This window comes from Oryzias latipes, chromosome 2, assembly GCF_002234675.1.
Source record: "Oryzias latipes chromosome 2, ASM223467v1".
Lineage (NCBI taxonomy): Eukaryota > Metazoa > Chordata > Actinopteri > Beloniformes > Adrianichthyidae > Oryzias > Oryzias latipes.
Window position 1 is genome coordinate 11,398,725 of NC_019860.2, and position 17,395 is coordinate 11,416,119.

The window sequence follows — 17,395 nt, forward strand, 5'->3', positions numbered from 1 at the left end:
AAGGTTTAACTTGTGTTCCTGTTTTTATTCATATTTATGTTCAAAAAGTTCAGTTTAAAAGGTTTAAAAGTTTAGCTTTAGTGTGTTCAGTAAATGTTTATCTTCTTCGGCCCAAAACCTTAAGCGTGTTTTTAACTTAGGCCCCCTGTGTGACTGAGTTTGACCCCCGCTGTAATACGAGGCTAGAAAAGTCATGCATTTTTTTTGTAAAATGGCTAAATAGAATATAAGGAACACAACAGGATGTTGTTGTCAAATTTTGCATGTGTGCGGGGGGGGGGGGGGGGGGCGCTGGTGGGGTTACTCGCCCAGGGAGTAAGTCAGTGTAGAACCGCCACTGGTCTAGATGACCCAACTCCCAATGGTAAAGTGCCTAGGATAGCACAAGGGTTTTAACAAACTCAACATTAAAACTCTTGTTTTATGACATTACATTGGGGCAAAAAGAGTATTTAGTCAGCCAACAATTGTGCAAGTTTTCCCACTTAAAAAAATGAAAGGAGTGTGTCATTTTCTTCATAGGTATACCTCAACTATGAGAGACAAAATGAGAAAGAATTTATTTGTACATTATGGCAGAAAATACGTATTTGTTCACCTACAATCAAGCAAGATTTCAGGCTCTCACAGACCTGTAACTTTTTCTGTAAGAGGATCCTCTGTCCCCCACTTGTTACCTGTATTAATAGCACCTGTTTGAACTGGTTATCTATTTAAAAGACACCTGTCCATAGCCTCAAACAGTCACACTCCAAACTCCACTATGGCCAAGACCAAAGAGCTGCTTAAGGACACCAGAAACTAAATTGTTGACCTGCATCAGGCTGGGAAGACTGAATCTCCATTAGATAAGCAGCTTGGTGTGAAGAAATCAATTGTGGGAACAATTATTAGGAAATGGAAGACATACAAGACCACTGATAATCTCCCGCCATCTATGGCTAACCTCAAAATCTCACCACATGCAGGGGTTGACATAGCCCAGAAATTTGCACTGGCCCACAGGGCTAGTAGATTTTGAAAGTTACTGGCCCGACACCGCGCACAGCGAGACACGCCGCTCCGCAGGTGCTTGCAACTTTAGGGGGGTCCGGGGGCATGCCCCCCCGGAAAATTTTAATATGGTGCAATTTGGTGCATTCTGGTGACATCTAGCACTTATTTATACACTTTTCAATGACTAAAAATAGAGCATATCAAACTTAAATCTGCTCTAGTCTGTTTCAGATGTTTTGAAGAGAGCGCTGCAGTGTAGTAGTTAATACTAGTTAAGAAGTTTTCATGCTGCTTCTAATCACTGCTATTTCACATTTGTTCCTAATCAATAGTTAAGAAGTTTTATTGACTTTTTTGCCCTGACTGCCTTAAGGTTCTGCTTTTTGTTACTGTTGCAAAGTTACATTTACTTTTTAGTTACTTTAGTTACCTAATTAAATTAAATAATTGAAAAATTAAATACAATTAAAGCCGCAAGCGGCGTTGTATGGCCCGCAGACGCAACCCGCCTTCCACGCCCAACTCTACGCACCACCGCCCTCACCGCCCTCACCGCCCTCACCGCCCTCACCGCCCACAAATTAAAAGCTAGTAAAGGCTGGATTTGCTAATTATGCTAACTATGCTAGCTATGCTAATGTGGCTAAAAGTGCCAGCATAGCGATCAGCATCATCAACTGACTCAGAAAAACACATTACCTAAAATGCTAATTATGCTAACTATGCTAGCTATGCTAATGTGGCTAAAAGTGCTAGCATATTAATCAGCATCATCAACTGACTCAGAAAAACACATTACCTAAAATGCTAATTATGCTAACTATGCTAAATATGCTAACAAAGCTAAAAGTGCTAGCATAGCGATCAGCATCATCAACTGATTCAGAAAAACACATTCCTCCATTGGTGACAGCTATATACCATAAGTTGATAAAAAAAAACACTTTTTCCAAAATGGCGGCTTTTTTTTAATTTTATCTCCATAGCAACCATTTTATGTTTTGGTCCCCTTGAGAAGACGAACAGATTGACATCAGTTTCGGACAAATCGGTAAAAGTAAACTTTTTGTTGTCCTTAGCAACAGTGGTTTTATGCTAACCACGCCCACATTCCTTATATGTCCATATCCAGTGTTTTTCAATGTATTCAGTTCCAGGCATGAATGCATGCATTCAATTTTCACTGTATTGTATTGAAAGGCATGGGAGTTAAAACAGTGCGCCATTTTGCTAGCTTGCCACGCGCACGCCGTTCAAAATCTACAACTTCTAATTCCAACATTTTTTCCACAGTAGCTTGCCATTGATGCCCAAAAAGTTTCGAGACGATCGATAAATATTCCAACGACAAGTTTACGTTTGAATCCAGTGGCAAAGGTGTTTTTTATAGAAAATTCAAGATGGCCGCCTTTTCCCGAGGTCAAAGGTCGACGAAACTCCAGAGGTGATTGTAAACTTACGCTAGGGACATGCGCGTCAAATTCCGGGAAAATCGCTCGAAAAAAAGTTCATTTTTCCATATTGTGTAAAAACGCGAAAAACTCAAAATGGCAGATTTTGGCACAAAATGGCCGCCAAACCGTAGGTCGTGTCGCCATCACGTAATGATTTCAAAACTTTCTTTGGATATACCCGACAAAGTTATCTGGGTTTCGTTAGCCGATTCTTTAAAAAAAAATCCGAATTTTTTTTTTTTTTGCCGAGTCAGCACTTTTTTTTGCGATCGTTTTTTGTTTACCACGGCCACATTCCTTTATCGATTTTGTCGTATGTGACATCGTTTTGTTCAGAGTTGGTCAGGGAATCGCATATTTCAGTTTCACGCTATTCCGATAAAATATGTGCGAGCTAGCTAAAATGGCGACGGTTGCGAATTCGCCACGCGCACGCGTTTCAAATTCTACAACTTCTAATTCCAACATTTTGTCCACAGTAGCTTGCCATTGATGCCCGAGAAGTTTCAAAAAGATCGATAAAAATGCCTAGGACGAGTTTTCGTTTGTATCTGTTACTAAAGGTGCTTTTTTTTGAAAATCCAAGATGGCCGCCCCTTGCCAAGGTCAAAGGTGAACGAAACTTCTTTGGCAGTTGTAGAATCTTGTTTTTGGCATGTGTATGCAATTTCGTGAAAATCGCTTGAACAAAAGTGTCGTTTTCCCATATTGTGAAAAAACACGAAAATCGCCATTTCATTGAGTTCGCCACAAAATGGCCGCCAAGCCGTAAGTCGTGTGGCCATCCCATAATGATTTCATAACTTCTTTGGGATATCTCCAATACATGTGTTTTGGTTTCGTAACTGTATTTCAAGATATTTTTTTTTGGCCCCATAAACGATTTTCGGCCCATTCATTTTTTTTACGGGGACGCTCGCCGTGATGTCATCAGTGTGGGGGGGGTGACGTTCTCTTTGCCGAAAATTCATTTTCAATTTATCCCAGCTCTGTGGCAATTTTGGTGAGTTTTCGGGTATGTGGCGGGGGTCAAATTTGCGATCAACGGATCCGTAAGAAAGAAGAAACGTAATTAAAGCCGCAAGCGGCGTTGTATGGCCCGCAGACGCAACCCGCCTTCCACGCCCAACTCTACGCACCACCGCCCTCACCGCCCTCACCGCCCACAAATTAAAAGCTAGTAAAGGCTGGATTTGCTAATTATGCTAACTATGCTAGCTATGCTAATGTGGCTAAAAGTGCCAGCATAGCGATCAGCATCATCAACTGACTCAGAAAAACACATTACCTAAAATGCTAATTATGCTAACTATGCTAGCTATGCTAATGTGGCTAAAAGTGCTAGCATAGCGATCAGCATCATCAACTGACTCAGAAAAACACATTACCTAAAATGCTAATTATGCTAACTATGCTAGTTATGCTAACATAGCTAAAAGTGCTAGCATAGCGATCAGCATCATCAACTGATTCAGAAAAACACATTCCTCGATTGGTGAGAGCTATATGCCATAAGTTGATAAAAAAAACCACTTTTTCCAAAATGGCGGCTTTTTTGTTTATTTTATCTCCATAGCAACCATTTTATGTTTTGGTCCCCTTTAGAAGACGAACAGATTGACGTCAGTTTCGGACAAATCGGTAAAAGTAAACTTTTAGTCGTCCTTAGCAACAGTGGTTTTATGCTAACCACGCCCACATTCCTTATATGTCCATATCCAGTGTTTTTCAATGTAATCTGTTTCAGGCATGAATGCATGCATTCAATTTTCACTGTATTGTATTGAAATGCATGGGAGTTATAACAGTGCGCCACTTTGCTAGCATGCTACGCGCACGCCGTTCAAAATCTACAACTTCTAATTCCAACATTTTTTCCACAGTAGCTTGCCATTGATGCCCAAAAAGTTTCGAGATGATTGATGAAAATTCCAACGACAAGTTTAAGTTTGAATCCAGTGGTAAAGGTGTTTTTTAAATAAAATTCAAGATGGCCGCCTTTTCCCGAGGTCAAAGGTCGACGAAACTCCAAAGGTGATTGTAGACTTACGCTAGGGACATGCGAGTCAAATTTCGTCAAAATCGCTCGAAAAAAAGTTCATTTTTCCATATTGTGTAAAATCGCGAAAAACTCAAAATGGCAGATTTTGGCACAAAATGGCCGCCAAACCGTAGGTCGTGTCGCCATCACGTAATGATTTCAAAACTTTATTTGGATATACCCGACAAAGTTATCTGGGTTTCGTTAGCCGATTCTTAAAAATAAAATCCGATTTTTTTTTTTTTTTGCCGAGTCAGCACTTTTTTTTGCGATCGTTTTTTGTTTACCACGGCCACATTCCTTTATCGATTTTGTCGTATGTGATATCGTTTTGTTCAGTGTGGGCCAGGGTATCGCATATTTCCGTTTCAGGCTATTCCGATAAAATATGTGCGAGCTAGCTAAAATGGCGACGGTTGCGAATTCGCCACGCGCACGCGTTTCAAAATCTACAACTTCTAATTCCAACATTTTGTCCACAATTGATTGCCATTGATGCCCAAGAAGTTTCAAAAAGATCGATGAAAATTCCTAGGACGAGTTTTCATTTGAATACCTTACTAAAGGTGCTTTTTTTTGAAAATTCAAGATGGCCGCCTCTTCCCAAGGTCAAAGGTCAACGAAACTTCTTTGGTAGTTGTAGAATCGTGCTAGTGGCATGTATGTGCAATTTCGTGAAAATCGCTCAAACAAAAGTATCGTTTTCCCATATTGTGAAAAAACACGAAAATCGCCATTTCTCTGAGTTCGCCACAAAATTGCCGCCAAGCAGTAGGTCGTATGGCCATCCCATAATGATTTCATAACTTCTTTGGGATATTTCCAACACGCGTGTTTTGGTTTCGTACCTGTATTTCAAAATATTTTTTTTTGGCCCCATAAGCGATTTTCGGCCCATTCATTTTTTTTACGGGAACGCTCGCCGTGATGTCATCGACTTCGGGGGGTTGACGTTTTCTTTGCCGAAAATTCATTTTCAATTTATCCTAGGTGTGTGGCAATTTTGGTGAGTTTTCGGGTATGTGGCGGGGGTCAAATTTGCGATCAACGGATCCGTAAGAAAGAAGAAACGTAATAATAATAATAATTAAAGCCGCAAGCGGCGTTGTATGGCCCGCAGACGCAACCCGCCTTCCACGCCCAACTCTACGCACTACCGCGGCCCTCTCCGCCCTCACCGCCCACAAATTAAAAGCTAATCAAGGCTGGATTTGCTCATAATGCTAACTATGCTAACTATGCTAATGTGACTAAAAGTCCTATCATAGCGATCAGCATAATCAACTCTCTCAGAAAAACACATTTCCTAAAATGCTAATTATGCTAACCATGCTAGCTATGCTAATGTGCCTAAATGAGCTAGCATTGCGATTAGCATCATCAACTGACTCAAAAAAACACATTTCCTAAAATGCTAATTATGCTAACTATGCTAGCTATGCTAATGTGGCTAAAAGTGCTAGCATAGCGATCAGCATCATCAACTGACTCAGAAAAACACATTACCTAAAATGCTAATTATGCTAACTATGCTAACTATGCTAATGTGGCTAAAAGTGCTAGCATAGCAATCAGCATCTTCAACTGACTCAGAAAAACACATTACCTAAAATGCTAATTATGCTAACTATGCTAGCTATGCTAACATAGCTAAAAGTGCTAGCATAGCGATCAGCATCATCAACTGACTCAAAAAAACACATTTCCTAAAATGCTAATTATGCTAACTATGCTAGCTATGCTAATGTGGCTAAAATTGCTAGCATAGCGATCAGCATCATCAACTGACTCAGAAAAACACATTCCTCCATTGGTGAGAGTTATATGTCATAAGTTGCTAAAAAGCCCACTTTTTCCAAAATGGCGGCTTTTCTGTTGATTTTATCTCCATAGCAACCATTTTATGTTTTGGTCCCCTCGGGAGGACGAACAGATTGACGTCAGTTTCGGACAAATCGGTAAAAGTAAACTTTTTGTCGTCCTTAGCAACAGTGGTTTTATGCTAACCACGCCCACATTCCTTATATGTCCATATCCAGTGTTTTTCAATGTATTCAGTTTCAGGCATGAATGCATGCATTCAATTTTCACTGTATTGTATTGAAATGCATGGGAGTTATAACAGTGCGCCACTTTGCTAGCTTGCCACGCGCACGCCGTTCAAAATCTACAACTTCTAATTCCAACATTTTTTACACAGTAGCTTGCCATTGATGCCCAAAAAGTTTTGAGACGATCGAAGAAAATTCCAACGACAAGTTTACGTTTGAATCTGGTGGTTAAGGTGTTTTTTATAGAAAATTCAAGATGGCCGCCTTTTCCCGAGGTCAAAGGTCGACGAAACTCCAAAGGTGATTGTAGACTTACGCTAGGGACATGCGAGTCAAATTTCGTGAAAATCGCTCAAAAAAAAGTTCATTTTTCCATATCGTGTAAAAACGCGAAAAACTCAAAATGGCAGATTTTGGCACAAAATGGCCGCCAAACCGTAGGTCGTGTGGCCATCACGTAATGATTTCAAAACTTTCTTTGGATATACCCGACAAAGTTATCTGGGTTTTGTTAGCCGATTCTTAAAAATAAAATCCGAAAAAAATTTTTTTTGCCGAGTCAGCACTTTTTTTTGCGACGGTTTTTTGCTTACCACGGCCACATTCCTTTATCGATTTTGTCGTATGTGACATCGTTTTGTTCAGTGTGGGCCAGGGTATCGCATATTTCAGTTTCAGGCTATTCCGATAAAATATGTGCGAGCTAGCTAAAATGGCGACGGTTGCGAATTCGCCACGCGCACGCGTTTCAAATTCTACAACTTCTAATTCCAACATTTTGTCCACAGTAGCTTGCCATTGATGCCTGAGAAGTTTCAAAAAGATCGATAAAAATCCCTAGGACGAGTTTTCGTTTGTATACGTTACTAAAGGTGCTTTTTTATGAAAATTCAAGATGGCCGCCCCTTCCCAAGGTCAAAGGTCAACAAAACTTCTTTGGTAGTTGTAGAATCGTGTTTTTGGCATGTGTATGAAATTTTGTGAAAATCGCTTTAACAAAAGTGTAGTTTTCCCATATTGTCAAAAAACACGAAAAATCGCCATTTCTCTGAGTTCGCCACAAAATGGCCGCCAAGCCGTAGGTCGTGTGGGCATCCCATAATGATTTCATAACTTCTTTGGGATATCTCCAACACGCGTGTTTTGGTTTCGTTACTGTATTTCAAAATATTTTTTTTTGGCCCCATAAGCGATTTTTGGCCCATTCATTTTTTTTACGGGATCGCTCGCCGTGATGTCATCGACTTCGGGGGGGTGGCGTTCTCTTTGCCAAAAATTCATTTTCAATTTATCCCAGGTGTGTGCCAATTTTGGTGAGTTTTCGGGTATGTGGCGGGGGTCAAAATTAAGCTCAAAGACGCCGTTATAGGACAAGAAGAATAATAATAATAATTAAAGCCGCAAGCGGCGTTGTATGGCCCGCAGACGCAACCCGCCTTCCACGCCCAATTCTACGCACCACCGCTGACCTCACCGCCCTCACAGCCTGCAAATTAAAAGCTAGTCAAGGCTGGATTTGCTAATTATACTAACAATGCTAACTATGCTAATGTGGCTAAAAGTGCTAGCATTGCAATCAGCATCATCAACTAACTCAGAAAAACACATTACCTAAAATGCTAATTATGCTAACTATGCTAGCTATGCTAATGTGGCTAAAAGTGCTAGCATAGCGATCAGCATCATCAACTGACTCAGAAAAACCCATTACCTAAAATGCTAATTATGCTAACTATGCTAGCTATGCTAACGTCGCTAAAATTGCTAGCATAGCGATCAGCATCATCAACTGACTCAGAAAAACACAATACCTTAAATGCTAATTATGCTAACTATGCTAGTTATGCTAACATAGCTTAAAGTGCTAGCATAGCGATTAGCATCATCAACTGACTCAGAAAAACACATTCCTCCATTGGCGAGAGCTACATGTCATAAGTTGATAAAAAACCCACTTTTTCCAAAATGGCGGCTTTTCTGTTGATTTTATCTCCATAGCAACCATTTTATGTTTTGGTCCCCTCTGGAGGACGAACAGATTGACGTCAGTTTCGGACAAATCGGTAAAAGTAAACTTTTTGTTGTCCTTAGCAACAGTGGTTTTATGCTAACCACGCCCACATTCCTTATATGTCCATATCCAGTGTTTTTCAATGTATTCTGTTTCAGGCATTAATGCATGCATTCAATTTTCACTGTATTGTATTGAAATGCATGGGAGTTATAACATTGCGCCACTTTGCTAGCTCGCCACGCGCACGCCATTCAAAATCTACAACTTCTAATTCCAACATTTTTTCCACAGTAGCTTGCCATTGATGCCCAAAAAGTTTCGAGACAATCGATGAAAATTCCAACGACAAGTTTACGTTTGAATCTGGTGGTAAAGGTGTTTTTTATAGAAAATTCAAGATGGCCGCCTTTTCGCGAGGTCAAAGGTCGACGAAACTCCAAAGGTGATTGTAGACTTACGCTAGGGACATGCACGTCAAATTTCGTGAAAATCGCTCGAAAAAAAGTTCATTTTTCTATATTGTGTAAAATCGCAAAAAACGCAAAATGGCAGATTTTGGCACAAAATGGCCGCCAAACTGTAGATCGTGTCGCCATCACGTAATTATTTCAAAACTTTCTTTGGATATACCCGACAAAGTTATCTGGGTTTCGTTAGCCGATTCTTAAAAATAAAATCCGAATTTTTTTTTTTTGCCGAGTCAGCACTTTTTTTTGCGATCGTTTTTTGTTTACCACGGCCACATTCCTTTATCGATTTTGTCGTATGTGACATCGTTTTGTTCAGTGTGGGCCAGGGTATCGCATATTTCAGTTTCAGGCTATTCCGATAAAATATGTGCGAGCTAGCTAAAATGGCGACGGTTGCGAATTAGCCACGCGCACGCGTTTCAAATTCTACAACTTCTAATTCCAACATTTTGTCCACAGTAGCTTGCCATTGATGCCCGAGAAGTTTCAAAAAGATCGATAAAAATCCCTAGGACGAGTTTTCGTTTGTATCCGTTACTAAATGTGCTTTTTTATGAAAATTCAAGATGGCCGCCCCTTCCCAAGGTCAAAGGTCAACGAAACTTCTTTGGTTATTGTAGAATCAAGGTCGTGGCATGTGTGTCCGATTTCGTGAAAATCGCTTGAACAAAAGTGTCGTTTTCCAATGTTGTGAAAAAACACGAAAATCGCCATTTCTCTGAGTTCGCCACAAAATGGCCGCCAAGCCGTAGGCCGTGTGGCCATCCCATAATGATTTTATAACTTCTTTGGGATATCTCCAACACAAGTGTTTTGGTTTTGTAACTGTATTTCAAAATATTTTTTTTTGGCCCCATAAGCAATTTTCGGCCCATTCATTTTTTTTACGGGAACGCTCGCCGTGATGTCATCGTCGTGGGGGGGGTGACGTTCTCTTTGCCGAAAATTCATTTTCAATTTATCCCAGGTGTGTTCCAATTTTGGTGAGTTTTCGGGTATGTGGCGGGGGTCAAATTTGAGCTCAAAGGCGCGATAAGAAAGCGGAATAATAATAATAATAATAATGAAACAAAGCAGAAACAATATAGAAGTTTTTGCGGTTAGGATTTCCTATGTATTTCAATGCGGCCTGTCTTTTACTATAGGCTGGGCATGTCTTTTTGGCTTTAAACCCGTCTTTTGAGGGCTTTTTGGGGCTTTTTCGTGTTTTTGTCGTCATTTTTGCGACTACAAATTTGTCGTTTGTGCGGGGGTGTTGTGCGTGTGTGTGTCTATTTTTGTTGCGTTACACAATTGTCGTCTCGTTGTGTGCTTTGGGCGACTTTTGACCCCATTTTTTGGCGTTTTGACGCGTTTTTTTGACGTTTTGGACTTTTTGAGTGTTCGACCCTCGTACCAGTTACAATATGGTCCTTGCAGTCTATGACTGCTGCGGGCCATAATAATAATAATGAAACGAAGCAGAAACAATATAGAAGTTTTTGCAGTCAGGTGGCCTATGTATTTCAATGCGGCCTGTCTTTTACTATAGGCTGGGCATGTCTTTTGGGCTTTATACCTGTCTTTTGAGGGCTTTTTGGGGCTTTTTTATGCTTTTGTCGTCATTTTTGCGACTACAATTTTTACGTTTTTGCGTTGGTGTTGTGCGTGTGTGTGTGTATTTTTGTTGCGTTACACAATTGTCGTGTCGTTGTGTGCTTTGGGCGACTTTTGACCCCATTTTTTGGCGTTTTGACACGTTTTTTTGACGTTTTGGACCTTTTTGAGTGTTCGACCCTTGTACCAGTTACAATATGGTCCTTGCAGTCTATGACTGCTGCGGGCCATAATAATAATAATGAAACAAAGCAGAAACAATATAGAAGTTTTTGCAGTCAGGTGGCCTATGTATTTCAATGCGGCCTGTCTTTTACTATAGGCTGGGCATGTCTTCTTGGCTTTAAACCCTTCCTTTGAGGGCTTTTTGGGGCTTTTTTGGGTTTTTGTCGTCATTTTTGCGACGACAATTTTAACGTTTGTGCGATGGTGTTGTGCGTGTGTGTGTGTATTTTTGTTGCGTTACACAATTGTCGTGTCGTTGTGTGCTTTGGGCGACTTTTGACCCCATTTTTTGGCGTTTTGACGCGTTTTTTTGACGTTTTGGACTTTTTGAGTGTTCGACCCTCGTACCAGTTACAATATGGTCCTTGCAGTCTATGACTGCTGCGGGCCATAATAATAATAATGAAACAAAGCAGAAACAATATAGAAGTTTTTGCAGTCAGGTGGCCTATGTATTTCAATGAGGCCTATCTTTTACTATAGGCTGGGCATGTCTTTTTGGCTTTAAACCCGTTCTTTGAGGGCTTTTTGGGGCTTTATTGTGTTTTTGTCATCATTTTTGCGACTACAAATTTGTCGTTTGTGTGGGGGTGTTGTGCGTGTGTGTGTGTATTTTTGTTGCGTTACACAATTGTCGTCTCGTTGTGTGCTTTGGGCGACTTTTGACCCCATTTTTTGGCGTTTTGACGCGTTTTTTTGACGTTTTGGACTTTTTGAGTGTTCGACCCTCGTACCAGTTACAATATGGTCCTTGCAGTCTATGACTGCTGCGGGCCATAATTAAATTACTGAGATCATTCAGCTAACTAGAAAATACTTACTGCTTACAGTGTTGTAAGGAAAAACAAAATTAAGTAGTTTGACCTTATACTCCATTTGAGTCTGAGATTCAGGTATTTTGAGTTGCCTTTGATTCTTTGACATTCAGCTTAAAGCTTAGTGCATACAGTTTCATCTTCAATGCATTCATTAAATATCTTGCTGTCCATACTACTAATTAATAACTACTAACATATTCCTATCTATTCCTGCCATGTCTTCCACATCTCTGACATGCTTCAGTCTCTCTTCAGTGACGGCAGGGATGCCAGTATAGCTTAGTCAGTTTGTTAGTCCATTTTTGTATTTTCCTATTGAACTCTTTGTATTCATGATCCTTTTGAGTTCATGTTTTACTTCGAAGCCCATCGAGACGACTGTTGTTGTGATTTTGGGCTATACAAATAAAATTGAATTGAATTGACGGTGTTGGATTTATGATCATCGCGGTGAATAACCACCAGGGGGCGCGCTGATATGTGTGTCAGTTTAAATATATCTGCCTAAAATGTAATAATAACCCACTGGCTTGTTCCTTCGTTGTTGCTGTTTAACATTGTTTAGTATTGAATTGTTACATTCAATAAAGTTTGAAAAAAAAATGAGTGAGCGCGTGCCGCGTGGTGCTCGGCAGTGACAGCCGCGCGCATAGGCGGGAGAGGAGGAGAAGAGTGATAAAAGGTTTCCCATAGAAACCCTTGAAGTCTGAACACAGGACTAGCAGAAAAAGTTAATTATAAAGACGAGGTAAATCTACACGTTTTCGCAAAATATACTTTATTGTAAAAGGTGAAAAATGTATTAATTGTTAGATATTTTAGTGGCCCGAGCGGACAAGTAAAAAATTAAGTCTTGTGGTCCGTACTGCTCGAAAAACAGGACCGGGCCAGCGGACAAATGGCTATGTCGAACCCTGACATGGGTTAAAATGATCACAGGAACGGTGGGCAAAAATCCCAGAACCACACGGGGGGACCTAGTGAATGATCTATAGAAATCTGGAACCAAAGTTACCAAGGCTACCATCAGTAACACACTTCACCACTAGGGACTCAAATCCTGCTGTGCCAGACGTGTCCCCTTGCTAAAGCCAGTACATGTGCAGGCCCGTATAAAGTTTGCTTAAGAGCATTTGGATGATCCAGAACAGAATATCCTATGGTCAGATGAAACCAAAATGAAACTTTTTGTTAAGAGCTCTACTCGATGTGTTTGGAGGAAAAATAATGCAGAGTTGCATCCAAAGAACACCATATCTACTGCAAAGCATGGGGGCGGAAACATCATGCTTTGTGGCTGTTCTTTAGCAAAGGGACCAGGACGACTGATCTATGCAAAGGAAAGAATGAATGGGGACATGTATCGTCAGATTTTAAGTGAAAACCTCCTTCTATCAGCAAGGGCATTGAAGATGAAACGTGGCTGGGTCTTTCAGCGTGATAACGATCCCAAACTCACACTCTTGGACAACAAAGGAGTGGCTTTGTAAGAAGCATTTCTAAATCTTCACCCCATAGAAAATCTTTGGAGGTAGTTAAAAGACTGTGTTGCCCAGCAACAGTTCCAAAACATCACTGCTCTAGAGGAGATCTGCGTGGAGGAATGGGCCAAAATATCAGCAACAGTTTGGGAAAACCTTGTGAAGACTTACAGAAAACATTTGACTGCCATCATTGCCAACAAAGGATTTATAACAAAGTATTGATTTTAACTATTGTTATTGACAAAATACTTTTTTTCCACCATAATTTACAAAAAAAACTTTAAAAATCAGACAGTTTGATTTTATGGATCTTTTTTTCTCATGTTGTCTCTCATAGTTGAGGTTTACCTATGGTGAAAATTACAAGCCTCTCTCATCTTATAAAGTGGGGGAACTTGTACTATTGATGGCTGACTAAATACTTTTTTACCCCACTGTATATCTATAAGATTGAAGAGATCCTATCAGTCTGAGAAGATGTTGTTGATAACTGGTTTCTCTCACAGATCTATTTCTACTGGCTGTGTCCGGAGACAGAAGCCTTCGAGTGGTTTGCAGACCTGCTTCAGTCTCTGGAGCGTCAGATGGCAGAAAAAGACATGGCTGACTTCCTCAGCTACAACATCTACCTCACCCGCTGGAAGGAGAAAGAGGTATCAAAAACTGTGGTGCCATCGTTAAGGTCTAAATCTTCACTGCAAGTGATTGCTACCACCTTCCAAAAACCCTAAGAGAAGTTTGTGCTCCACTTTTATGAGGCTAGCTGAAAGTTTACATGTCCCCAAACGGGTTTTTGGGTCGCCCAAGCCTGTGGAGGGTCGAAGAGAAGACTAGTTGCATCTCATGGGTATTGTAGGGTTACCTTAAGGGACGTCATGAAAATGGAACGTACGATTGTTGTGTGTATGGTAAGTGTATCATCAAGTATTTGTAAGGCTATTTTAAGTCTCATGCAATGTTAAGCTGTCGTACGATGTCCTTATGCCACACTCTAGTCGTTCATATGTTGTACATATTAGCTTCTAACTGACTGAACGTGAATGCAGCATGCATGGGGTGTGCAGGTGATACGTTAGTGCCCATAGGACACCCAAAGGGCGTCCACACAAACTACTCTGATTGTCTAATTTCAGATTGCACACAAGGACTAACTAACGGGCTGCTTGTGCAGTCTGCAGGATTTGGGCAGTTAAAAAAGTCTTCTTTCTTTCTCTTTCGGCTTTTCCCATCAGGGGTCGCCACAGCGAATCATCCTTTTCCACCTCACTCTATCATGGACATCTTCTACCCTAACATTAGCCAACTTCATGTCCTCTGTTAAGACATCCATGTATCTCCTCTTTGGCCGTCCTCTTGCCCTCCTGCCAGGCAGCTCCATCTCCAACATCCTTCTACCAATATATCCACTATCCCTCCTCTGAACATGTCCAAACCATCTCAGTCTGGCTTCTCTGACTTTGTCGCTAACACAGGCAACATGAGCCGTCCCTCTGATGGACTCGTTCCTTATCCTGTCTAACCTGGTCACTCCTAAGGAGAACCTCAACATCTTCATCTCCGCTACCTCCATCTCAGCCTCTTGTCTCTGTCTCACTGCTACCGTCTCTAACCCATAGAGCAGAGCTGGTCTCACCACTGTCTTGTACACCTTTCCTTTGAGTCTTGCTGGCACTCTTCTGTCACACAACACTCCTGACACTTTCCTCCAACCGCTCCAACCTGCCTGCACTCGCCTCTTCACCTCTTTTCCACACTCCCCATCACACTGAACTGTTGACCCCAAGTACTTAAACTCCTGCACCTTCTTCACCTCAGCCCCCTGTAACCTAACGCTTCTACCTTGATCCCTCTCGTTCAGACACATGTATTCTGTCTTACTACGACTGACCTTCATGCCTCTTCTTTCCAGAGCAAACCTCCACCTCTCTAGCTGTTCCTCCACCTGCTCTCTACTCTCACTGCAAATTACAATGTCATCCGCAAACATCATTGTCCAGGGAGATTCCTGTCTTACCTCGTCTGTCATCCTGTCCATCAGCATAGCAAACAAAAAAGGACTCAAAGCTGATCCTTGGTGTAGTCCCACCTCCACCTTGAACTCCTCTGTCTGACCTACAGCACATCTCACCACCGTCATACTTCTCTCATACATGTCCTGAACTACTCTGACATACTTCTCTGCCACTCCAGACGACCTCATACAGTACCACAGCTCCTCCCTCGGCACCCTGTCATACGCCTTCTCTAAATCTACGAACACACAATGCAGCTCCTTCTGACCTTCTCTGTACTTTTCCATCAACATTCTCAAAGCAAAAATGGCATCAGTGGTGCTCTTACGGGGCATGAAACCATACTGCTGCTCACAGATCTCCACCTTCTTCCTAAGCCTGGCTTCCACTACTCTTTCCCACAGCTTCATTGTGTGGCTCATCAACTTTATTCCTCTATAGTTGCTGCAGTTCTGCGTGTCACCCTTGTTCTTAAAGATCGGAACCAGAACGCTTCTCCTCCATTCCTCAGGCATCTTCTCACTCTCTAAAATCCTATTGAACAACCTTGTTAGAAATTCCACTGCTGCCTCTCCTAAGCACTTCCATACCTCCACAGGTAGGTCATCAGGACCAACGGCCTTTCCGCTCTTCATCCTTTTCAGAGCCTTCCTAACCTCATCCTTTCCAATCTCTGCTACTTCCTGCTCCACAACAACCACATCTTCCTCCCTTCTTTCCCTGTCATTTTCCACGTTCATCAGCTCCTCAAAATACTCCTTCCATCTTTTCTGTACACTCTCCTGGGTTGTTAGCACCTTTCCATCTCTGTCCTTAATCACCCTTATCTGTTGCACGTCCTTCCCATCTCTGTCTCTCTGTCTGGCTAGCCTGTACAAGTCCTTCTCTCCTTCCTTTGTGTCTAACCTGTCATATAGCTCATCGTAAGCCTTCTGTTTGGCCTTTGCCACCTCTCTCTTCACTCTACGCTGCGCTTCCTTGTACTCCTGTCTACCTTCCTCAGTCCTTTCTACATCCCACTTCTTTTTAGCCAACCTCTTCCTCTGGACGCATTCCTGTACTTCCTCATTCCACCACCAAGTCTCTTTACCGTCTTTCCTCTTTCCAGATGACACACCTAGCACCTTCCTACCTGTTTCCCTGATAATTTCTGCTGTAGTTTCCCAGTCATCTGGAAGCTCATCCTGACCACCCAGACCCTGTCTCAACTTCTGCCTAAATTCCTCACAAGTTTCTTCATTCTGTAGCTTCCACCACTTGGTCTTCTTTTCTGTTTTCCCTCTCTTCTTCTTCCTGACCTCCAGAGTCATCTTACACACCACCATGCGGTGCTGTCTGGCTACACTCTCTCCTACCACCACTTTGCAGTCATTAACCTCTCTCAAATGGCCTCGTCTACATAGGATGTAGTCCACCTGGGTACTCCTACCTCCACTTCTGTATGTCACTCTATGTTCCTCTCTCTTCTGGAAGTAAGTGTTGACTACAGCCATTTCCATCCTCTTCGCAAAGTCCACCACCATCTGTCCCTCCAGATTCCTTTCCTTCACACCAAACCTGCCCATCACCTCCTCATCACCTCTATTGCCCTCACCAACATGCCCATTAAAGTCTGCTCCAATAACAACTCTCTCTCCTCTGGGGAAACTCTGTATGACCTCATCCAACTCACTCCAGAATCTCTCCTTCACTTCTAACTCACAGCCAACCTGTGGCGCATACCCACTGACTACATTCACCATCACCCCTTCGATTTCTAACTTTAAGCTCATCATCCTGTCTGAGACTCTTTTCACCTCTAGAACACTGTTTACAAACTCCCCCTTCAGAATCACTCCTACCCCGTTTCTCTTCCTATCAACACCATGATAGAACAGTTTGTATCCTCCTCCAATACTACGTGCCTTGCTGCCCTTCCACCTTGTCTCCTGCACACACAGTACATCTACCTTCCTTCTCTCCATCATGTCTGCCAGCTCTCTGCCTTTCCCTGTCATTGTGCCAACGTTAAGAGTCCCTATTCTCAAACCTATGTTCCTGCCTTTTCCCTTCTCTCTCTGGCCACGGGCCCTTCTGCCCCCCCTCCTTCTTCGACCAACAGTAGTCAAATTTCCACCGACACCCTGTAGGTTAACAGCATCGGTGGCGGTCGTTGTTAACCCGGGCCTCGACCGATCCGGTATGTCTAAAGTGTTGTGGATGATTCGCATGGTTATTTTGGCAATTTTTACGCC

General features: G+C 41.9%; 1 protein-coding gene across 1 annotated transcript in view; it reads left to right on the forward strand.

The window, feature by feature from the left end:
- Positions 1–17,395, forward strand: part of LOC101157756 (cytochrome b-245 heavy chain) — a 31,421-nt gene that overhangs the window by 11,793 nt on the left and 2,233 nt on the right. The window contains exon 11 of the mRNA XM_023964523.1: positions 13,656–13,802. Within this exon, the coding sequence (XP_023820291.1) occupies positions 13,656–13,802 (147 nt within the window). The remainder of the gene's footprint in view (positions 1–13,655; positions 13,803–17,395) is intronic.